The sequence below is a fragment of the Pongo pygmaeus genome, chromosome 20 (assembly GCF_028885625.2).
Source record: "Pongo pygmaeus isolate AG05252 chromosome 20, NHGRI_mPonPyg2-v2.0_pri, whole genome shotgun sequence".
Taxonomy (NCBI): Eukaryota; Metazoa; Chordata; class Mammalia; order Primates; family Hominidae; genus Pongo; species Pongo pygmaeus.
The window spans coordinates 38,553,371-38,577,299 of record NC_072393.2 but is presented as its reverse complement, the minus strand read 5'-3'; the positions used below and the strand labels follow the sequence as shown (position 1 = coordinate 38,577,299).

Below are 23,929 nucleotides of genomic sequence, written 5' to 3'. Positions count from 1 at the left end.
CGGCCCGTGGGGCAGGCCCTGGGCCCACAGAGCTGCCCTCCGGATGGGGCAGGTCGCCTCCCGTAGCATCGAGGAGGCCGTGGCCAGGTCAGCCCCCTGCCTCGTCCCAGCGGAAATGCCCTGGGTTTGTGGGTTCAATTCCTGGGCCAAGACAAACACCCCACCGAGACTGCCCGACTGCATCCTGTGACCTTCCAGGGAGAGTAAATAAAGCAGGAACCCCCACAGCTGAGCCCAAAGGAGAAGCAGGAAAGAATGATCAGGACCCTGGGGGGTTGAGGAATGCAGGCCTTGGCCCCTGATCCTAGGGCTGCTGGGGGAGCATTCCTCACTGTCACTCACAGTCGGCGAGGAAGGAGGCTGCACTCGCTCAGACGGGGACCCTACCCTGGCAGCTGGGAGTCCACAGGCGGGTGGCAGGGCAGGCCCAGGAGCTGCAGGACCTCGGGGAGTGCCATGCACGGGAGGTTGGGTGGGATCCAAGCTCAGCGCGGCTCCTGTGTTGGGGCAGGCTGCCCACCCCATGCAGACCCCTGCGTGCATGGTGAGGGGAACAGGGGGGAGGTGCTGCTGGGACGGATGGGCGAGCCCGGCAGGGTGGCCCTGAGCCAGGGTCTGCACTGGCACAGCCACAGCAGGAAGGCTGTCCCTAGAAGCAGCACAGCTGTCCCCGTCCCGTGGGCTCAGTCCCTGCAGCCACCCTGGAGCTCCAGAGGACCCCAGCACCGAGGGCCCCATGCCCCCCGCCTGCAAGCCCCAGAGCCTCCTGCAGCCTCGCCTCCCAGCCCCCACCCAGCTCCCTCCTCCTCACCCACCCGCCCTTCGTGGCCTCCCCGCCTTTCCTCTTTCCTGTGCTCACCCAGGAGCCTCCTGTGCCCCTGTCACTGGGGGCCCAGCTCCTATCAACCTGGAACAGCAGCGGTGGCCCCCGATTCGTGAGCTCTTTTGTGTTTCGTCCCCCACTCCTGGCTCTGTCCCTGCCCTCAGGGTCCTGGCCACTTGTGAGTGACGGGGGTGCTGCCAATGTGAGGTCAGAGGAGGGGAAAGAAGTGGCAGGAAGTGTCCCCACCTCCAAAACAGTCCTGACGGGGCGAGAGAGGGGCACTGAGGTGCGGGATGACCAGGTGGCCGGGAGAGGGACCCAGTAGCACCCGCCCCGGCCCACCTGGCATGTGTCTCCTGTGGCCCCGTGGTCAGGGGGCACCTCTGCCAGCTTTGCTCCCCTCCCAGCCAGCGCCAGGGGCAGGGGCCCAGCAGCTAGACTTCCGGTCAGTCCTCATCCTCCGAAACGGCGTGGAGTGCAGGGCTCAGGCAGACAGGCATGGCGGCCACGTGCCACCCCAGCCACCTCTGTGGCAGGTGCCAGGACGGGGAGGACTGTCTTTAATGTGGGCACCATGTCCACCCCTCCTGCCGGCCACAATGGTGAGTCAGTTCCTTGGCCTCTTCTTACTCCTCGGGGCACTCTGCCAGGGTGTGGAGGAGGAGACTCGAGGAGCAGCCTGGGCCAACACAGCACCCTGCTCTCACACAGGGTGAGTGGGTCCCCAGAATTTCTAGCAGCAGACGGGGTTCTTCTACCCACGTCCCGTGCAGGGTGGGGTGAGCTGGAAGTCCTCAGCCCCATGCCAGCTCAGCCAGCCCTCAGGGCCTGCCCTGGGACCCCGGCCGGAGCCTGCTGTCCTGCACCCCTAGAGCCTGGCTCACTCCCATCCATCCCGAGGGCCATGTTCCACAGATGAAGTGCGCTCTTTGGAGGCAGCTCTGAGGACGCTGCCTTTGTAGCTCGGTCAGGCCTGGGAGCCCCCTGGGGCTGTCACACTCCGGGTAGGAGGCCTCGGGGCTGTGATGGATGCTTTGAGGCTCCAAGGAGCTGGCCTGGGCCCTAGACCCAGCAGGAGCGGGTGCTGCCTGAGGAGACCAAGTGGACCCAGAAGACCACCCAGGGGCTACTCTGGCCACACCTGGGGCCTGGGTGGCAGGAGCAGCAGGGCTCGTTCCTCTGAGCCCTGCCATTTCATGAGGCGCATGATGGGACACTAACCTAGAGGCCACCCTGCCCGTTCTAGGGTCTGAGTACACAGAGGAGCGGGCGATGGGGCACAACACTGGCTGCAGGAGAGCCATGAGAGGCTGGGGCTCCTCTCGTTCCAGGCATTTACCAAGCACCTGCTGCATGCCAGGCACAGAGCAGAATACGGGCACCACCCTTGCAAGGCCCAGAGGTCATAACCAGGCCCAGCTGTGTTGTGTGTGCCGTGAACTCTCAAAGCACAGGAAGGGGCAATCAGAGAGGGCTTCCTGGAGGAGGAGCCTCAGCACAGAGGCCCACAGGAGGAATGGGAGCACATCTGGGAAAACGGGCTTGGAGGAGGTGGCCCCAGCTAAGGAAACAGCAGGTGGGGAGGGCCAGTTCTTGGGACCCGTGGCCTTGGTCCAGCCACCCCACCCAGGAGTGGGTGAGGGAGAGGCTGGAGACCAGGCCAAGCTGAGAACCTGGGCTTTGTCCGGGGCCGGGAATGGCCCTGTTTGCCCCGTTCGTTCTAAAGAGATGGCCCAGGCATCCAAGGGGTGTGCAGCGGAGGAGGGAGCCAGGCAGACTCCGAGAGGGGTGGGGCAGGTGCAGGGGTGCTTTGGGAAAGCCAGAATGAGGTTTGGTGCTTGCTGGGGGTTGGGGCACACAGGGCAACTGGTGCCCAGCTTCTGCTGTGTGATTCCCAGTGTGGCATCTGGGTATAGGCTGGCTAGGGGCCGGGGGTGCCTTCCAGCCTGGACTAGAGAGAGAGCTTCATGGTGTCTCCAGGCTGCCGGAGGGGAGGAGCCTGAGAGTGGGCCCAGGCCAGCAAGGGAGCCCTCAAGTTGGTGCCCACCCCGCCAGCCTAGTGCAAGGACAGTGACCCTCACACACTCCAGGGGCCCCCGCCCAGGCGGTGGGTGTCGTAACCACCATCCGGGCCAGGCGCTGGGGCCAAGTTGCTGGAGGTTGAATCACTGTCACAACCCTAACCACACACAGGCAGAAACTCCCTGCTCCCGGCCAAGAGAGCTGTGTGCAAGGCCTTCCCCGAGGGTGCACAGGCGAGGAAGACCAGCGGCGCCGAGGGGACCCCCGGGCCGGCACGTCCGGGCGGCGCCGGGCCTGCCCCCGGGAAGGGCCACCGCAGAGCATGATTTATACCTGATTCCCGCCCTCTGCAGAGGCTGGGCCAAGAACGCAGCCCACTGCTGAAGTTAGCCTGGTTGGAAAGCCGGCTGTACTTCCTGGGGCTCCCCTTTGGTGACCAGAGAAGGGTGCGTCCAAGAGGAAGCAGTTGAGCTGGGCTTGGGGCACGAGCCACGCACAGGAGGCCTCCCAGCCCCACGTGCCAACTTTGCAGGCTGTTGGGGGACCTGAGGGGCACTCACTTTATGCCAGGCCCAGCGGTGTCCTTGGGAGACCCCCACCCTCGGAGTGAGACATGAGAAGCAAACGAGCAGATCCGTCCAGGGGACGGCCGCAGGCTGGATGGCCGGTGCAAGGAGAAATCACCAGGACTGAGAAAGCAAGGCAGGAAGGTCTCCCCTGAGAGGGGACAGCTTTTATGCAGAGACCCCTTGGATGAGGCATCACAGGTCAAGGCCTGGCACAGGCCACAGCAAAGGGCCTGAGGTAAAAAGGCCTGTGTGCCTTAGGGTGGTCTGGCCTCTGGAGGATGCGGTGGCAGGGAGGATGGGCGAGGTGGGCCGGGATTGTCTGGGCTGGAGTCTCAGAGAAGAGCAGCAGCAGAGGTTGGGCAGGCTTGGCGCACACCCCCAGGAACAAGTCAACGTCAAGTGTGGAACCGGGGCTGGCTGGTCATGCGTGATGCAGGAATGGTGGCCAGTGCCACTGTCTGGGGTGCTGTCTCCAGCCCCCGGGTGACACAGAGGCTCTGAGAGCAGCCTCCCGGGGCCTGCACTGTGGCTGTTTGAGTGGCAGCAGCCAAGGCTCACGGAGGCGGGGGAGCAGCCAAGTGGGCTCGTTATCCAGGTCTCCTTTTCTGGGATGCCGTGCCCCTCAGAAAAGCCAGGGGTGCGGGCTGGGCCAGCCAGGGGTGTGTGTGTGCCCAGGGCTGCCCCAGACACAGGGCAGTTGCAGCCAGAGTTGCCCCAGGTCTGCCCGGGCTCTCCCCTATGCCAGACCCCAGACCCCAGGACGGCCGCCCCCACCTCAGCCCCTAGGAGGCTGGGCTGATGGGGAGCTGGGATCTAAGGAGGATCCCTGCTCTGTGTGGGGGGTGGGGGCAGGTCTGGGCATCTCCACCCCTGCCACCCTTAGGCTGCGGCCGTGGGTGTTGAATGGCAGGCAACAGCCCTACTACCTGCCCAAAGCCGTGTGCCCCCAGCCCGCCCGAGACCCCAGCACCGGAATGGCCAACTCTGGCACTAAAGGGGTCCCAACATGAAGGACTTGTGCCCAGTGTGTCGGGGGTGATGGCCTGTGTCCCAATGTGGACTCTCATCCTTGTTTGCCGGCTGAGCCCATCGTCTGCCCTCTGCCAGCCACAGAGGTTCAGAACCCTGCGTCTCACGGCCCAGCCCTCGCCAGCTCAGGGTCTCCCGGGCCCCTCCCACAGCAGCGATCGGGACCATGCAGAGCAGGCTCTGGCTCTGCACCAAGGCAGAGCCTGGCAGGGAGGCCCTCAGGAGCCAAGGTCACTCCGCTTGGTGGGGCTGGACCTCTCCAGGAGGTGCCGCAGGGACTTGTCGGGCACCCTCTCCAGCCAGTGAGCTGCACATTGATAAGGGCCCCCCGCCACACGCCTGGCCAGAGTGTCCTGGGGCCCTGGCCTCTGCTAGCACGTGGCCTGCCCAAACCCAGCCCCCATGGGGCCAGGGCAGGAGGCCTCACCGGCCTTGGGTCCTTGTCTGGTGCTCAGGCCAAGTCCAGCAGTGGAAGCTGCCATGAGGAGAGGCTGATGCTGGGATTCCACAGAGCCCGGGGAAGGGACGGGCGCATCCTTGGGCTGCTGAGGCTCTACGTGGGGAGCTAAGGGCTTCCTTCCTAGGGGCCATGCTCCAGAGCCCCACAGAGCCTGTGTGGCCCCCAAAGCTCTGTGCTTAGGAAGTTCTGTCTTTGGTGGCCTTTGCCCCACAAACATGCGGCAGAGATGAGTTGGATTTGAAGCCGGGACCTGGACATCTGGGCTCCCCTGGAGACGGTGCCGCTGCTGTTGGCAGGCGGGGCCCCAGACCCCTGCCAGCCAGCTCGTGGGGCTGTGCCAGCCGCACCTTCTCCCCAGAAATCTTTGCTCCCTGCAGCAGCTCCAGGGGTTTCGTCCCCATTCTGGGATGTGCAGGGACCCCTCTTTTCAGCCTCGGGCTTCCCCGCTGCGCCACAGCAGCAAAACCCCATCGGAGCTCTGAGCCAGGGTTTGGGCCTGAGCCTCAGGGCCAGGGCCCACGGAGTCTCCCGGTGTCTGCTACTGGGAAGACGTGTACGTTTCTCCTGGTGCCCAGGGATTTGGCTGGGTTTCCCTGGGCCCAGAAGCACAGGCTGTTCAGGGTGGACACGCCATGGGCTACAGAGTAGACCCAGGCTGGGCCCTTGGCCACAGGTGACAGGAACGTGCCCCTAGGGGCAGAATGGAGGGACAAGAAGGGTCCCGAGGGCCAGAGCTTTTGCTGGGAAAGCCCAGCACGGGGGCCACCCTAGTCCTTGTCCCCCTAGGCCCCCGATGTAGTACCCTTGCCCCTCACCCCCCGCCTCAGGCCCTCCCACCACAGCCAGTGTGAGGGCTTCACGTCTCCCAGCCCCTGGCCCTGCGGTGTTGGCTGCTGGGCTCTGTGGCTCACAGCAGCTCCCTCTGGCCCACAGGTGTCTGGTGGCCTGACATGCACCGCCTGGCTGACCGCATCCACCTGGAGGAGCTGGCCCACATGGGCATCCTGAGCGGCAGCGTGGACGCCATGGTCCAGGCTCACCTGGGGGCCGTGTTTATGCCTCACGGGCTCGGCCACTTCCTGGGCATTGACGTGCACGACGTGGGAGGCTACCCAGAGGTCAGTGTGGACGAGGCAGGCGGAGTGGCCTGCCCATCAGCTGCCACTGAGCCTGACAGTCAGGGCAGGGTGGGACTCTAGGAGGCAGCAGGAGTGTATTGGGATGGCAGGGATGGGCCCCCTGGCTCCCCGTGGTACACGGAGGGCATGAGGGGGAGAATCGGGGCCCTGGCCAAGGCAGGGGTGCATCTGTGAGCATTCCACGGAACTGGATATAGAGGCGGTGCTGTCTGCATGCTGGGCCCGGGTGTCATCTGTCCAGAAGGTGGCACACAGTCAGGATACGGTGCATGGGGCCCCACAGGACAGTGGTGCCAAGGACAGGTCTTCGTGATGGAGCTGCATGGCACCCCTCACGTCCTGCCGCCTCTGGCTTCATTCAGACCTGGGGCTTGGGGAGTTGATGAGGCCCCACCCACTGGCGACTCGCCCTTGGCCCCTCACAAGCCTGGAGCAGCCCTGCTCTGCCGCTGGTTCGCGCTCTCCTCCCAGGCCCCTGGGCCGCACACCTGTGACCCTGCAGCCTCCTCATCCCCAGGCATTCTGGGGACCCTTGGCAGATAAGGGAGGCTGGGGGCCATCTCCAGACAAGGCTCCCCAGCCCTCAGAGGACCACCCAGAGGGTACGTGAGGCTTGGGGAGGCCCAACAGGGCAGGTGGCTATGGCCTCTCGGCTGGGCGGGTGGGGCACTCCCGTCCCTGCCCTTGGCGTGCTGCCCAATGCAGGGGGCTGATTGTGCAATGGTGCACGCCCTGGGGCCCCCCAGCCAGTTAAGCCAAGACCAGGCCCAGCCTCTTGGCTGCACGGTGTTTTGAAAGCACTAAGAATGATTTTTTAGCAGGGTGGGGGCAGTGGGGGGAATTGCTTAAGAGAAGCATTATTATTCAATTATTTTTTTCCTCAAGTGTAAACAGTTAAATTTGGAGAAACAAAATCAGTTTTAATTTCCTAATGTCTATTCATCCCATTGTGTGCAGGGAGCCAAGAGCTGGGCCTTCCAGACATTGTTAGCTGAGGTTCGTTATTCATTAGTCGCCAAAGCGCTTTTTTTCCACCAGCAAAAATTGGCAGCAAACTGTTTTCATCTTTTCCAGTAAGCACCTCTTTGTGCTCAGAGTCTATTCTTCTGACAGATAAACATTGTGGAAAAAATATGGCTTTTCCTATAAAAGTCATTTGTTGTATTTCAGGCCTGCAGACACATCTGGGGCTCCGCTGCTTGGAGCCCAGTAAAAGTTGAGGCCTGTCAAGCCCTGTGCCCAGGCAGAGGCGAGCATGGGCGCAGTGAGGGCAGGACCCCTCCCCACCCCTGAAGGCTGCGACTCCTGGGCCACAGGGGCTCGTGCCGTCCGCACATGGCTCTGCGCTCCACCCGGCCCAGCCCTTCCCCTTCTCTTAGGGCGCCTGCGCCCTGTTCTCAGCAGGTCCCCTGGGCAGGCCCCTAGAGCCAACACCCTGAAGGGGCAACTGCACCACTGGGCTGAGGCAGGCCTTGCCCCTGTGCCCGCTGGGGATCCCTTCCAATCTCCCCCACCCCGTTTCAGTGGTGGACCTCAAGATTTCAGAGGGGAGGGAAGTTCGTTTCCCTGGGGAAACAGATCTGCCCCCCCAACTGTGTACCATGGAGCGGCCAGGGGTGGGCCCATGGGGATGGAGTGGTGACTGGGAGGAAGGAAACCTGACGTTGGCAGGCCCTTGCTTCCCCCAGGCCCCTGGCTTCTACTGCTGTGGGGTGGAGACAGGGACGGACACTTCAGGAGTAGCATGAAGGAGAGGGATGGGCGGTGGTGGGGTGGGGGTGCCCAGCACAGGCTTCGGATGACAGGGACGGGAAGGTCCTGGAGCAGAGACCCCGGGACCCCCAGCAGCTTCTGGGCAGGAGACAGGCCCCAGCTCGGTCCACATGCACCTCTCACCTATGCAGAGGGACTGTCACTCCATACGGTTCCTCAGCCATGGGGCATCCCTGCCCTCCGGCCTCAGCTCCCGGTCAGCAGCCCAGAGGCACGTGTTGTGGGGCCGGGGCCACACCAGCCAGGCTGTGGTGTCTCCTCATCACCTCCCACCCGGCCTGCTCTCTCCAGGTCAGCGTGGCTGTCCCTGCCTCCCGTGGAATCAGTCACAGCCTCTCTGGCCGTGCCCAGTGTGGAGGCCAAGCCAGCCTGTTTCTGGTTACCTTACATGAACTGCTAATTGGAGTCTGTTCTTGGCCCCCAAACAGTCAGAAATGACAGCTCCCACTCCAGCAGCTGGGCTTCCTGGGGAGGGAGTGCAGCCGGGCAGGGCAGGCTCATCCCCTGACCAGAAAGCGTACCAGAAAGCGTACTCGTGCCCACTGGCTCAGAGGCCCTGGCCGCCGGATGGATGGTGACCCGGGGACCTGAGGCAAGCAGGAGCTCTCCTGTAATTCCCAGAGCACCCGCTGCCCTCAGCCAAGCTGAGGCCCCTCAGCTGTGCCTGTGAGTGGACAAGGCCAGGCTGGGTGTGCACTGGGGCAGTGTGGGGGGCAGACAGGGGCCCCTGCAGGGAGCAGCTCTACCACTGTCCCTCAGGCGTCCTCCAAGGCTGGGGGCTATTCCCCAGGGCCGTGCCATAAGGCCCCGAGCTCTCCTCTGGGAGCCACACCCGCCAAGCCACGGGCACACAGCACATTTGCACTGGTGCACTAAGGCTGGCGGACCACCCTGATGACGGCACCTGTCCTTCTCCCTGGACAGTCACACGGAAAACCTGGGCCTCGGCCTAGGGGGAGCTGGGACCACGACTTCTGGGGCCAGTTTCCACTTGGGCTGCCTGGAAGGAAAGCTGTGGCCCCAAGGGGCTTCATAGCCGCCTTAAGAGCTTTTCTGGCTTCAGTGGTTTGGCATCTGCCACTCCTCTGGCCAGGAGCGGGGCCTGGCTAAGGGCAGCCCAACCCTCAGCCAGCCCCACAGGCCTGTCTGGGCAGCTCGCCCCGGGTGTGTGCACATGGGCAGCCACAGGGCTTCTCAAGCAAGCCCTAGAGTAGTGTGACCAGGGACACTCAAGATCCAGGGGTATGTGCAGGGTGGAAGGTCTTATCAGGGTCCCCATGGCCCAGCACAGCAGGGGCGAGTCTAGGCTGAGGACCCCAATGGTCAAGAGAGCCCACGAGACTGGCACCGGCCCTCACGTGCCCATCTCTCCTGATGAGGCCACGGCGAGCCCTGGAGCTGCTCATAGGGCCCCTCACCTCTGTTCCCCACAGGGCGTGGAGCGCATCGACGAGCCCGGCCTGCGGAGCCTGCGCACTGCACGGCACCTGCAGCCAGGCATGGTGCTCACCGTGGAGCCGGGCATCTACTTCATCGACCACCTCCTGGACGAGGCCCTGGCGGACCCGGCCCGCGCCTGCTTCTTTAACCGCGAGGTCCTGCAGCGCTTTCGCGGTTTTGGCGGGGTGAGTGCCATGGGCCCCATTCTTGCTCCCAGAACATCTGCCACCTCCACTGCAGCTGCAGACTCCTTAGTCCCAAGACAGGGGCCCTAGTGATGTCTTCCCTTGAGGTGGGCTCAGCCTGCCCCTTCGTGTGGTCTGTCACAGGATGGAGCCTCACCCCTCAGTAGGAAGAGACAGAGATCCTGCAAAACCCCTGCCTGCCCTAGGGGCTCCCATCCACCTGGCAAAGACAGGGTGAGCAGGTGACGTGAGCAGATGGCTCCATGAAGGAGCCCAGAGGCCACCCCTGTCTCCCAGGGAGTGTCAGCTGCTCCCACCCCGTGGTGGGGTGGGCCTGGAATGGGCCCGGCCCTCTAGCCTGGCACATGAGGCTGCTCTATGATAATGTGTGTCTGTCGGCTTGACCCAGGTCCGCATCGAGGAGGACGTCGTGGTGACTGACAGCGGCATGGAGCTGCTGACCTGCGTGCCCCGCACTGTGGAAGAGATTGAAGCGTGCATGGCAGGCTGTGACAAGGCCTTTACCCCCTTCTCTGGCCCCAAGTAGAGCCAGCCAGAAATCCCAGCACACCTGGGGGCCCGGCCTTGCAACCTCTTTTCACGATGGGCAGCCTGCTGGTCAGCACTCCAGTAGCGAGAGACGGCACCCAGAATCAGATCCCAGCGTCGGCATTTGATCAGACCAAACAGCGCTGTTTCCTGGGGAGGAAACTTTTTTAATTACCCTTTTGCAGGCTCCCACCTTTAATCTGTTTTATACCTTGCTTATTAAATGAGCGACTTAAAATGATTGAAAATAATGCTGTTCTTTAGTAGCAACTAAAATGTGTCTTGCTGTCATTTATAGTCCTTTTCCCAGGAAAGAAGCATTTCTGATACTTTCTGTCAAAAATCAATATGCAGAATGGCATTTGCAATAAAAGAGTTCCTAAAATGGTCCTTTGTGCACGGCTTCCCCTTTATTCTTTATTCCTTTGCAGATGAGCCTTTGGGACCCTGTGCACCCTGAAAAGATGGCTCACCTGGTGTCAGTATCAAAAGTCAGTTCCAGGAAAATGGTGCTGGCAGCACAGGCCCTCTAACGGCTGCTTCTGCCTCAGACTGGCCTGGCGGGACAAGGGCAGAGTCCTCCCCGAGGAGCCTGCTTTGAGCCCCTGGGACTCGGGGCTCTGGTGTCACCCTGTCACTTGCTGCAAGGTTTCCCAAGCCTAACAGGCATCAGAACCACTGGGGCATTTGGTAAGAGATTCCTGGGACCCCCCTCAGACCATCTGACTCAATCTCTAGGGGCAATGGCCCAGGAATTGTGTATTTCACAAGCGCCCGCCAGATGCTCCTGACAGACAAGTGTGACAAGTACTCCCAGGCAAGGTGGTTTTAGCTTGTCAGTACCAGCGCAGCCCGAGGTTTGAGGTGGGGCAAGCAACGCTGCAGGAAGATCCTAGGCACTCAGGTCAGACTGGCCAAGTCACCCCGCGCCACGCCTTTGCACAAGTTAAAGGGCGGACTGATTTAACACAAGTCTTTTTGATATGGTCACTGCCTCCAAACTAGATTTCTGAAGGTGGTGGAATTCTGTAGCGCTTGAGCTGCAGATATTTAAAACCTGAGACTTGCAGGGATCTCTTGTCCTTGATTTCTTTTTCATGTGGGACACGCTAGCCAAAGCCAGCATCTGTGGGAGACGCTGCCAACGAAGGCAGCGCCACAGCGAATTTGCAGAGACCATTTGTCCTCCGTAAGTGTACTCCTTGACCAAACTCCACCAGGCAGGAAGCCAGCCAGGGCCCAGCCGTGCCTGGTGAAGTATCTGTCCTTGCCTCTGCTTGTCCAGTTCTCCCAGGGTCCCACACAACAGCCCACCCCTGGAGCTGGTTTCTAGAATTCTGTACACCATTCCAGTTTGCCTTCTCACAGAGCTCCCAAGCCAAGGTAAGGACGACAAATGAGAAGGATGCCACAGATGAAACCTTGAGGATGAGGGGGTGGAAAACTGTAGCTTAAGAGAGACATTTTCAGAAGTCACCAAAGGCCAGCACAGTGGCTCACGCCTGTAATCCCAGCACTTTGATCACTTGAGATCAGGAGTTTGAGACCTGCCTGGCCAACATGGCAAAACCTCATATCTATTAAAAATACAAAAATTAGCTGGGCGTAGTGGCACACGCCTGTAATCCCAGCTACTCCGGAGGCTGAGGCAGGAGAACCTCTTGAATCCAGGAGGCGGAGGTTGCGGTGAGCCGAGATCACGCCACTGCACTCCACCCTGGGCAACAAAGCAAGACTTGCCTTTAAAAAAAAAAAAAAAAAAAATCACCAAAGAGTTTAATACAAATTGATTTCTTCCTATGGTAATAACACAGAAGTGCTTATAAAGTGGTCACATTAAAATAAAAGCCAATCTCAGTTCCAAATCACCATTTATCTTATCTGCTTCTTAGATTTATAACATCCATTCTTTAAGGTTTTCTGCTGGTACAGATACATTCCCTAAGCTATCCATCTGTGACATTGAGCAGTAGCAATTATGTCTTTTTGGCCAGGTGCAGTGGCTCATGCCTTGGGACGCCAAGGCTGAAGGATCGTCTGAGGCTGGGAGTTCAAGACCAGCCTGGGCCAACATAGGGAGACCCCATCTCTTAAAAAAAGTAAAAATAAAAAATTAGCTGGGTGTGGTAGCACATGCCTATAGTCCCACCTACCCTGGAGGCTAAGGTGGGAGAATCGCTTGAGCCCAGTTCAAGGCTGCAGTGAGCTATGATCGCACCACTGCACTCCAGCCTGGGCAACAAAGCAAGACCCTGTCTCTTAAAAAAAAAAAAAAAAAAAAAAAAAAAAAAAAAAAGTATCTTCTGAGTGTAAGGAAAGTTGAAGAGTTCACCAAGCACTTCTCCACCCCTGTTCCCCCGTGACAGACACAGTCTGGTGTACAGAGCTTTAATTTCCACCACTTTCAGGATAAAACCACTCCAAGTCGGGATGAAGCTCAAAATGGACAGTTTAGTTCTGTTAATTGAGAAACACAGCTGAGTGCATCACACATCTTTCTCCTTCCTTTCAGACATTCCATACCAAAGCTGCCCATTCCACATAAACGTCTCTGATTATCAAGAACTGAACAAAAAGGAGCAAGGAGAAATCTCTTATTTCTATCTAAACACTTTTCAGAGGGTCACTAGGAACAGAGAGGTCACATGTTTTTCCTGAGCCAGTAGGTCAAAGGGTGCTCTTTAAAAAAAAAAAAAAATTAAATAAATAGAGACAGGGATTTGCTATGTTGGCCAAGTTGGTCTTGGAACTCCCGGCCTCAAGCAATCCTCCTGCCTTGGCCTCCCAAAGTGCTAGGATTACAGGCATGAGTCTCCACCTGTCTCAAAGGGCATTCTTTGGAAGCACAGGTCTAGAGGGCCAGCAGTAGCTACCTCCTCTACCCTCATGTTTGTACCTAATTCTGTCTCTTCTAACCTCTGCAGAAATTCATGTAGCTTCAGAAATCTATTAGAGACCCCTCCAGAAAGCTGTATAGTGCTACAACCCTTCCGAAACTCAGTGTCTAGGTATTCATTCAATACATAATTGAGCATCTACTCTGCCAGTGCAGGATACAAACATGACCCCTCCTTCCAGAGCCTCTAGTCTTCTGCGAGGCCTTCACCTCAAATCAGCATGAACAAATATATTGTCTCAAACACTGCAAAGTGCCATGAAGCAAGCAACAGGATAGGCTTAGCGTAGACAGGCAGGGAGATAAGACAGAGGAGGGAACTTGTTAGTGAAAAGCCAGAGGAGATGCTTCATTCCAGACAGCAGGAGCTGTCCCAGGAAGGGCAGAAAAGAGCTTGGAAAAGCCCTAGAGCCGAAGTACAGTGACACAGGATGGAGGGAAATTGAGTTGAGGGGAAACACCACGACACAAGGAAACTGGGTCTCACCCTGGGTGCAATGGGGAGCAACAGATGGTTCTGGAGAGCAGGCAGTGATGCTGCCATCCAGGAACACCACCGAGGAGCCAGTCACCAAGTCCAGGCAAGAGAAGAGGATGGCTCTGCATGGGGGGTCAGCGTGGGTGTAGCAGACAGGTACAGGAGCTCCATTTAGAAGGTGGAAGTGAAAGGTGGCGATGCGGAAGCGCATCTGGTTTTAACAGCTGCTTTAAAGGGAGGGACAAGAGGTGGCGTTTGGGCTGCAAAAAGTGTAACGCGTGACTGTTTCATTGACAATTCTATTCCAAGTCCAATTCTATAATCTCTTCTCTAGATGCCTCTATACAGCTTTCAGGCCTAGAGTTCTGTGAGGAGTGGGATACTGCAGTAAAAGAATACCTAGGCAATGGTGTTCTCTGAGTGTATGTAAAACTGTAAAACGCTTATGAACTCTCTGGCTAGGCACAGGCAGTGGATGAGCTGGTCTAAAAGTGCTTTTGTCAGAAAAAGACCTGGCCCCCTCACAAAGACGTCATCACTCGGTGAAATTCCCCAAGACACGTTATTGGATTCTAAATTACAACTAATTCAAAAAAGTGAAACGGGCCACACTTCCCATAGAAATAATTCCTGACTTCCACTTTTCATTAAGATGTAGCAAGCAGAGATTTATTTCCCAAGACATGAAAATAATTGAGGCATCATAGAAGAAAAGCATTTAAATGGCATTCCCTTGAAATACTCAATTCACATCAGCTTCCTGGACTCAACAACGTTTATGAAATCAGCAAATTCATCTCTACAGACACTCTATGGCATAACGTAAATGAGGACAGTGTCCACATGTACTACAAAACTCCAGATGGGGAAAGGCCTTACTTTAAATTCTTGACTATCTACCTCGAAACGTAAGAATTTCTTCCCTCTCTAAATGGAAACCATGCTCTGAGACACTAGGTGATTAAGTGGGAACCCATTTATTCAGTTATTCCTTTCCCTATTCTGGTATAATTTTTAGTTTAGACCAAGTGACTAAAAATATAACTAAAGATGTATCCCATGTTCAGAGAAAACTATTTTCCTATCCACTAAGGGCAAACGGGGAGATCTAGACTTGGACACAAATACCTCTGCCTGTCTCCCCTTTCCCCACCCCTACCCCCGGCCGTCCAGTGTGGGAACAGGAAAGACAGCAAGGCACCTGCCTGGGCTTCCCAGCTGTTTAACATCTGGACTGCTTTTTGGTATCTAATATAAAGAAAGCCACGATGAAAGACAAGTCATTGTTCCAAAGTTGTTTTTTATTTTATATTTGTTGAAAGAAATAAAATTATATTTAAAAAAATAGAGAAATCTCACAAACTGATGAAAGCCAGGAACAAAAAGAACAAGTTAGTACTTTTTCCTGAGAGGCAGATCTAACAGCTGCAGAATGGACTTTTTCCTTCCCAGCTTTTGTCAAACAAAACAATTCTCCTATTTCTAAGGCATGAAAAAGCACTGAGTGCGAAATGGGTTGTTCGGGTACAAGGTCTCAAGCCCTCTAATGGGGATTAGGAAACGTGAAAAGCTGCTACAATTTCCTCTCCTTTAATACCAAATGTTAAACTGTCTATACTTCTACTTTTTATGTAAATTTGAGAATTTCACACTCATGACCTGCGCTTCAGACCTGGTCATGTTTGATTAAAATCTTACTACTTAGTATCTGCACTGGCATCCCAACAACTGATTGCAGGGGCCAGCAGCAGGAAGAGCTGCTCTGATCTCACCATCCGCAGCCAAAACCAGCCAAAGAGCACCCACCCCAGGAGACTCAGATGCAGCTAGAAATTTATGCTAAAGCCTAACTCCTAAACTGCTGGACCTGCCCACAAGGGCAGATCACATCCTAATGGTTCACAGGTCACACACAGAACAAAAGTTACAAAAGTCACCTTACAATTCCCAAAGCTCTAAATTGATTCATTCCCCACACATGGTTTCCCTAATTTTATACTGATAAATCTATCAAATTAAAAGCTTTCATTTCCAACCACTTCAGTAAGATAGACAACACCATGCTTAACATTTTTGTTCTCTGCCTAATTGCTTGCTTCTGCTAAACTTTGCATTTCCATAGGTAATAGGAAAGCTTGAACCCATTTTTCCAAAAGTTCTAATCTTGTGTTCTGATTTGAAATACTGAGTACACACCCCTGATGATTTCTCTAAAGTTTCTTTTTCAAGATACTTAAGTCAATTCATATAACTGGTAACCATAAATTCCATGGGGGGGGGGGGGCGGCATAGAATTCCCAAGAGATTTAAATGTCTGTAGCGCCTACCATAGGTGCTTGCTTATACATTCAAGTGACCTAATGCATCGCCAATTAAGTTAATTATGTAACATCAATCAGCTGCTAAGGAGCCAGTAGGATCCTGTGGGTGTGTCCTGGCTAGTTATTCAAAACATCTCTCATCCTTCATGGGTAGATCCATACTCCAAGATAAGCTGGTGTTGGACCCTAGAAACCCCCATCCTGTCTCCTGGCTCTATAGGGAGTTAACAGCCCTCCTGGGACAGCTTCTCCTGGGCTCCGGTTTTACATTCAGAAGGGCCTCACGACTCTAAGAATGGCTTTGCTGAGTTGCTGGGCACCATGATGTCTTCTCCTGCCCAGAAACGGCACAGTCAGCACTCTTCCACCAACCGGAGGGTGCAACTTGAGTTTCATTCTGGCTACATCATCCCAAGTCCTAGTATGAAACAGCAACGTGGCCAAAAATGACCATGTTCAAATAAGATACCTGGTAACACAAACTTTGAAATCAGTTATGACTCAGTCTCTCATCTCCAGCCCAGGCACACAAAAAGTACATAAATTTGAGCTAGAACTGTGCTAAGAAAAAAAGAGAAAAGAAAGCAAAAGAAAAGAGAAGAAAACGTTGACAAAGACAATCTAAACTACCAACACTGACGTAAGCCAGACTCTAGAGTCCCTACTTTAGCGACTGCCATTTTTTAGTCTCAACAAAAATGTCAATATCCTGAGTTTTATCAGCATTTTCTAAAATAATTTATGGGACACAAAAGCATCTAAATGAATAAACAGAAGCAGTGGTACAAAGTCTGGAAAGCCCACTAACCAGAAAAAGAAATGTCACAACAACAATATCAAAAGATGTATTTAAGAGAAATAAATTAAAGGTTAAAACCTTACACTTTCAAGTTTTCTTAGACAATTATTTTGGGAGATGGCATGGAGTTGATACATTTCTCTAATAATCACTTGGTTAAGATCAAATACCAAAATGAGCCTTCAGAAGAAAATTTTGACTTTAAAAATAATGGCCCCATGGCAGCTATTTTGAACACAAGAGAAACTACCTTCTGAATTAATATTCCAAACCCTAATCAATAGCTTGTGTCATCAAACTGTTAAGACATTTTGTTTACTAACTTGGTTGTCAAAATTGTATCCAAAAAAACACTTACTAGCATCTGCAGAAACTAAAATTTTGGTACACAAGTTTCCCTACACCACTGAGTTGGGTTTTTAGAATAAAACAATGCCAATCTAAGCCCAAAGGTATCCCAAAAACATAATTCCTATGCTTTAGTTTTATTTTTGTGTTTAATCTATTTGCTTCCTAAATGTTATTTGTATTTTTTAAGTCAATTGGCCACACAATACCTATAAGATGTGATGAGGTTTCTTTACTTAACCTGACATCACTATTCAAAAACTTGTACTTTTGGGGGAAAACAGTACTAATTATGTTAAAACAAAGTTTATGCCATATATAAAATCACTCCAAATTACACACTTATTGCTTTCTATAGCTCTATGAATTTATAATACATAATTTAGAAGAAAATCACAAATAGATTACCATAGGTGGCATTCAACTTTTCTTAATCCAATTCAGCCTATCCATTAAAACCAAGAACCTTCTGCATGGCCTGCCAGTTCCCCATTCCTTTTGTCAACTTAAAAAAGAAGCATTTCTTGGGAAGTCAGGATTTATTAAGAACATCGGGATCCCAGATATTTCTTTTTTTACCATATACCTTAACATATGGGAGATTTTGATCCCCACAAAAATATCTATCATTTAAAACCAGATATTCGAATTACAAGGCTAACATTTTTAGCTCATCAACTCTTCAGTGCTGATCCTAGAAAATAGCCTCCAGTGGGTCTTTGAGTCATGGAAAAGGACAACTTTCAGCCATTGACATGAGTGGTGTCGGTGGTCGCACCTTTAACACTCAAGCCACAAGCTCTAAAGTCTGGAGAGGGTGAGGTCTACTGTCCTGCATTGTCGCCATCTGCTGTCGTATTTTCAGTGCTAATGGACTGTACGTTGTCTGCAAGGTTGTGCGCATGCTCAAGAAACAAATCTTTGAGTACACTTAATTCCTTGGTCAGCAATTTGATTTTTGCTTCCAACCGTTCATTCTCTTCTTTGAGCTGATTAACTCTCTGCAGCGTGTCTTGTGCTTTCTGCTTGCTTTTCAACCGGCTCTTTTTCACAGCCATGTTGTTCCTCTCTCGGCGTTGCCGATACTCGTCACTGTTTCGATCCATGGGCGAGCTCTTTTTGCTCTGCTTGCTGGGAGCCACGGCTTTGCCTCCTCCCCCAGGGCCAGCAGGCACCAGCTGAGGAACCTGCTGTAAGCCGCTGGCATGTGCCTGGGTATGGATAACACTAATTCCGTTCACCCCTGGAGTGCTGTTTTGCTGCGATATCTTGCTCATTTGGGCACTCTCCCTTGCCAACACAGAACAGGTAGAAATGAGAGCAGGGTAATCAATGGTTTCCACGCTAAGCTGCCAAGAAATCTTCACATGTACCTAGTTAAAAAATAAATTGCATTAAAATGTTTGAAATGACAGGATCAAATGAGATCAAACTTGTACGTACCTAACATCAAGTCAACATTAATTGATTCTGCTGAGAAAAGTCTACAGCAACTGCCAACTGTTCCAATGTTTCTGAAGTCTAAATGATTTCACTTAGAAAGGTAAGTAAGTACAGAAGCACCATCAGGCGAAACTCAGCCCACCTGGATCCCTGAGGGCACTGCCCCTCTGCGACTGTTATCAAAAATGGGAGGAAAACGAAAGACTGCCACTAATTAGGTGGCGCATGTAAACTAACAGCACTTGACAATCTGCCAGGGAGGAGCTGCAGCTGACTGTGGTAGGAGAGACACCTGCAATGAAAGGGGAGAAAAGTTTCCATTGTTGGTTCAAGTCAAAACAGAAGGCTGGGGTGGCGCGCCCTGTCTCCAGCGCTCTCGGGCTATCACCTCTGCGGGTTCCATGTTCTAATATGCAGAGAGGGAGTCACCGAGGACTTGAGTTCTCTCCCAGAGCTCTCTTCGTCGGATATTTTGAAAAGGTAGTTTTTTGCTTTATTTTTTTAAGGACCTCAAATGATAATTCCACAGTTTAACCAAATTTACTGAGTCAGTTTCTTGAATTTAGGAGCTCTGACACTCAATTTGCTCCCCATCCCACCAGGCTTGTAAAAAGTGTGTTTTTTCTTCTTGACATAGTTAGTAAAACTCGAAACACACTCAACCTGAAACCACAAGGAAAGAAACAGAAGCCCTCATGATGCATCCAAGGAAGTGCAGGTCCTGGGACCCAGGCTGGACAAAGGAGCTGAGCAGCTGCTGCGCCTGTGGCCACTTCGTGCTACCAAATGAGCTCATGTGAGCTCAGAGGACACACCAGCTCTGAAGCATCCCTGTGCTGCTGCCTGCAGAAATGAAGGCACGGTTTCGAAAAGCAGTCACATGTGGATTACTCTGAATCCAATTAAGTCCCTACAGTTGCCCCAAGAAGTGTAAAAGTGTGACTATCCTATCATCATGAGGCCACTTCAAGACAAACTAAGTTCAGTGAACGGTGTCCACCAAGGAGTCAGGGCACTCTTAGAAATTTAGAAAGCAGTGTTAGGAACATAAAACTATCCTGTTCTCTTTTCACAAAACTGCTAAAATTACATCAGTGGAAAAAATCTGGAGTCAGATTTATGCAGTGATCCCACAGTGAGGGAAAGCTCAGTTAGCAAACACCAGTAGCGACACCCAAACCTTTAGCCAGGCAATTCTGTACACTGTTTATTGGTCTCTTTTTTAAAAACATCTTTGCTTTGAAAAGCCCTTGTGTCATTACTTTCCATTGTTTTCAAAGCCACACAGCTGGCCCTGAGCTAGCAGGTCATCTGTTCTCACTCCAACACTAAGGCAAGACAAAAAGCATCCCTCCAAACCATGAGGGCGATCCACTCCAAGCCTATCTTCAGTAATGGACAGTTCACAAGTTCCCTTGGTCATTATTAGGTTGCCTCATTTTTCTTCCAGTAGAAAAGTGGCTGTTTAGTATTAATCTGAGCCACACTTAGTGCCACCTAACATTATTAATATCTATTTGGTGTCAAGTGAGAAGTGCTTTACTCAATTTTTAAGAACTTGTTTAACACCTCTCCTGAGACTGTCTTAACAATCATAATCATGTTCACCTTATTTCTCTACTTTTTTTTAATATATTATATTTTTAGCCTTTAAAGCTCTCTACAGTCAACTTGGCCATGCTCAGAGATAGCAATGATCCAAAGCGGTAGAGACCAGTGACCAGGCCAGTTCTTGTCTTGGCTGTGGCTCCCCCTATTTTAGTTTGGGCAAATCTCTTTTCTTCCGTGGGTGTCTGTTCCCCACATGCAAATGAGGGATGTGGAATAGCAAGACACTTTCCTACAGACAACACACCATGATCTTCAGTCACTAACAGCTCTTAACTCACTACAGGGTCCAAGTTCAGCAACGTTCACGCCTGTTTCCGTATCCAAAGATACAGGAACAGGCAAGGGCTCTTTTACCTCTGCCTGACTCATCTTGCAAGGTACTAGGCTGAACGTGTATGGTAGGTGAAGTTTTAAAGGTAAGCCCTTTGGCCTGAAAAGAGTATTCACTGAACCTACAAACTGGTGAAAATGTAAGAAAGAGAAACTTGGAGATAATCAAAATAACTCCAAGAATGTTTTGTTTAATAAGTTCTTTAACCATATAAATAGCTCTTAAAGTGAAGAGAAAATTAACCAAATGAAAGAGGATCAAACAGCTAAGTGATTTTACACTGAAAAGGCCACTCTCATATATGCTTTGTTCCTCCACACACATTTACTGAACACCTACAACAGGCAAAAAGTGTTTATTTCAAAGCTGGACACTCAGTCCTAAATTCAAGTCTGGCTCCTCTGTGGACAAACACTATTCCAAAGTTCAGGCTACAGGAAGCAGGGCGGTGCCTGGCTTCCTTCCATGTGAATCACTCAAGGAGGAAACAGCAGGAAAGCTGAAGAGCAGTGGTTCTCAAAGTGTGGTCCCTGGACCAGCATCGTCATCATCCAGGAACTCTTTAGAAATGTAACTTCTCAGGCTGCCCCAGACTTAGAATCAGGAGTTCAAAGAACAGAGCTGAGTAATCTTTTCATAAGGAGACCTCCAAGTAACTTTGAATACACTGAAGTCTGAGGGCCTCTGCTGTTGATTCCCAATGAATATTTAGAATGGTGGACTAAGTGGGTAACAGGCTTTGTTTTAATTCAAACTCAATTCAAGTAATGTTCATTCATGTCAGTCACACTGAAAGGGCAGAATGTTAGAATGAGTAAAACAAAATCAAATTTTTCTCAAGTTTCACCAGGGAAAATAAACCTATCAAGAATTTTCCTAACCCTTTTGTCCCTTTTCTCCACAGACCTAGAACCCAATATTCCTCCCCTTGCCCACCAAAATAAATTTTTCACTCAATTTCCTCAATGAGGAAAACATTTCAAAACAGTCACAGATGTTTCTCCTTGGTCCTAACTCTGTTTAGTCTCTGGGATTTGACAATTCCACCTAAAACAAACAAAAAAAACTTCCCATCTACCCTTCCTCTCCATCCCAATCCCATCGAAATCACCTTAGGCCGCTATCATCTCTCAGGGACACTGGTCTCTGGTCTAGCCTGCTTCCTCCAACCTCTGTCTCCAGAGCAACTGAACACTCACACCTGAGTGAGTCACTCTCCTGGTGAAAATTCATCCAGTCTACAGGATCAAATCCAAGGTCCTGACCCTCTCTCCTCCCTCACACCACATCTTGACAGTACTAAACCACTATCTGTATCCTAAATGGTCTGTGCTTTCTCTTTTCTTTGGGCATCTGGGAAGATTTGTTCCCTAGGTCTGTCAACTCCAGCCGCATCGTGTCTCCCTGCAGATGTTCACAAGCATCTAGTGCACGGTCCATGAGGAACGGGACGTCCCCTTTCTGGGAGTACAGAAGTGGATCACTGGGGCATGAGAAGAACATCAACATCATCTTTCTAACCCAATCCTTTTGAAGTGATTTACAACACACAAAACAAATAGACTATTTGTAAATGAACATCCATTAGGAGCTCATGCTCATTTTTGTCTTTTTTTTTCTGATAGAGCTAGAAAGCCACAAACGCAGGAGGCCAGTGTACCTATCAATATAACAACCCATGGAACCAACACTCCCAAGAACGCACAATACACCTGGAATCGTGGCTACCTGTATTTACCATTACTGTGACCAAGTGAGGCAATCTTAGACCACAAGACCAAATTCAGCCCCACGAGATCCTATTTGTCTTTACCAGGGGCTCAGCACATAGTGTTTAATTTCCCAGGGATGAAACCATCTCTCCAAGATCAGACAGCCTTGCAGACAGACATGATGTGATCTTGAGAATTTAAAGGATATTCTCAATGAAGTTTTGTTTCCATCTACTTTTTTTAAAAGCAGGTATTAAAAATAACTGAACCAGCCAAGTGTGCCCACCAGAAGCAGGAATCAAGAAGCTGAAATATGCTTCAGTTCCCTTGTACCCTGTAATTATTTAGCCTTGTTTACAGCAACTTTTTCCAGAAGCAGAATCGACCTTAGTGAACAGCTTATCCCAAATACTACTCAAGGGCTAACAAATGACCACATCTTAAATATCAAGAGCTTCTAGGTGTAGAATGTCTTCGTAAAGCAAGCCCTTATAGGATTTTCTTTTAAAATTTTCTCTGGGAGTCACATTTCTTTGGGAGAAGTCTGCCTTAAGTGACAACCTATTCATGTAAGCAGTTAATTCTGACACAACTACCAATTTTGGTGTCACCCATCAACATTGAGACCTTTCTAAATCTCATACATTTCAGGATGCCAGATTACAGTATAAGCTTCAAACAAGAGGAAAACCAAACACGTAAACCTGCGGAAGAGAAGCAACACACCAGCTGCCCTGGAAAACACTCTCCTCCCCGCCACACATGCATTTCCATCCTTCGCATCTGGACACCTCTGTCTGCCCTGCTCCGCTCCCTCCAACTATGCCCGCGAAGTGCTTCATTTCTTCTCTATTCGACCCGTAGGTGTTGCGTGTTCTTCTAAACTACGTTCAACAGTAAAGTGCAGGACATTCGAACAGCTCCACAAAGAAGCAAAATATTATCTCTGCAAAGTCATGCATTTAAAAACCAGTTGCTTTCCCTATTTTATTGATCAGTCTTTGAACTTCTGAACAGATTTTCAATCACCGCAAGCTGAGCCCTTCTAGAAGATCAGAATTCTAAAGCTCGACTCGGTCCACCTTCTGCTATTCTGGGAACACCCTTCATCCCCAGGGGCCAATGCGAGCCTGGCCGGTCACAGCGCCCGTTTCACCGAGAGGGGGCCGGGCTCCGCAGGGGGCATTCCCCGGCCGTTCGCGCGCTCCCGGCCCGCCGCGAGGGGCGCCCCGGGCAGCGCGGGGGTCGACGGGCGGCGCCGCGGCGCTGGGCCGCGGCCAGGAATGAGCTCAGCGTCCCCGCCGGGTGTTGCCGGCAGGTTGCATCAGACGCCGCGCGGCGCCGCCGCCCGCGCCTCCAGCCTCGCGGGGCCTTCCCGGGCCAGCCGGCCGTCTGGGGCCGGGGCTGGGTTTCCCCGAGCCGGCCCTGCACCCAGTCGAGCGGCCGGGGCCGCCGCGGCCTCCTCCTCCCCGTTCTCAGGGCGCCCGCCGCGGCCTCCTTACCTGCTCCTCCAGCCCGCCTGCCCCCAGGCGGCCTCCACTCCGAGCGGCCCCGCGCGGTGCGGCCCAAGCCGACCCAGGCCTCACAGCCCGCGAGTCAGCCAGGAGGAGCGACGGTTACGAAACCGGCAGCCTCCGCCCGTTCCGCAGCCGCGGCCACCGGCTTCCCCTACTCGCCGGGGCCGCGCGCGCCGCCGCCGCCATCCCGACCAATGGGAGCGCCGGCCTGCCGGAGGCACCGCCTTCTCTCGCGACGGGCAGCCCAGCCGACCAATCGTGGGCCGGCGGGAGGCGGGCCCACGGCGGGGGAGTGGGTTCCGCGCGGCTGGCTGGGCGGGTGTGGCGGGAGCACGGAGCTGCTTGCTGCGGCGTCCGCGGTCACTCGGCAGCTCGCCCGGGCTGGCGGCGGCCTAGTGCTGTGGACGACTCAGGTTCGAGTCGGAGGCTGAAGAGCCGTCACCTTGTGGAGGCCAGACGTGCCTTTGGAAGCATTTCCTGAGGT

The 23,929-nt window shown here is 53.1% G+C and overlaps 2 protein-coding genes across 2 annotated transcripts in view; one reads left to right on the top strand and one right to left on the bottom strand.

Moving 5' to 3' along the window:
- The window catches only part of PEPD (peptidase D), a 135,199-nt gene extending 124,821 nt beyond the window's left edge, over positions 1-10,378 (top strand). The window contains exons 13-15 of the mRNA XM_054464262.2: positions 5,837-6,021; positions 9,249-9,440; positions 9,850-10,378. Coding sequence (XP_054320237.1) covers positions 5,837-6,021; positions 9,249-9,440; positions 9,850-9,987 — 515 coding nt within the window. The 3' untranslated portion in view covers positions 9,988-10,378. The remainder of the gene's footprint in view (positions 1-5,836; positions 6,022-9,248; positions 9,441-9,849) is intronic.
- Positions 10,379-14,646: 4,268 nt separating this feature from the next.
- CEBPG (CCAAT enhancer binding protein gamma) lies at positions 14,647-23,643 on the bottom strand. The gene is made up of 2 exons (XM_054465290.2): positions 23,431-23,643; positions 14,647-18,204 (listed from the first exon to the last, which is right to left on the bottom strand). Exon 2 carries the CDS (start codon positions 18,106-18,108, stop codon positions 17,656-17,658), a length of 453 nt encoding a protein of 150 aa, XP_054321265.1. The 5' UTR covers positions 18,109-18,204; positions 23,431-23,643; the 3' UTR covers positions 14,647-17,655.
- Between the last annotated feature and the right edge of the window lie 286 nt (positions 23,644-23,929).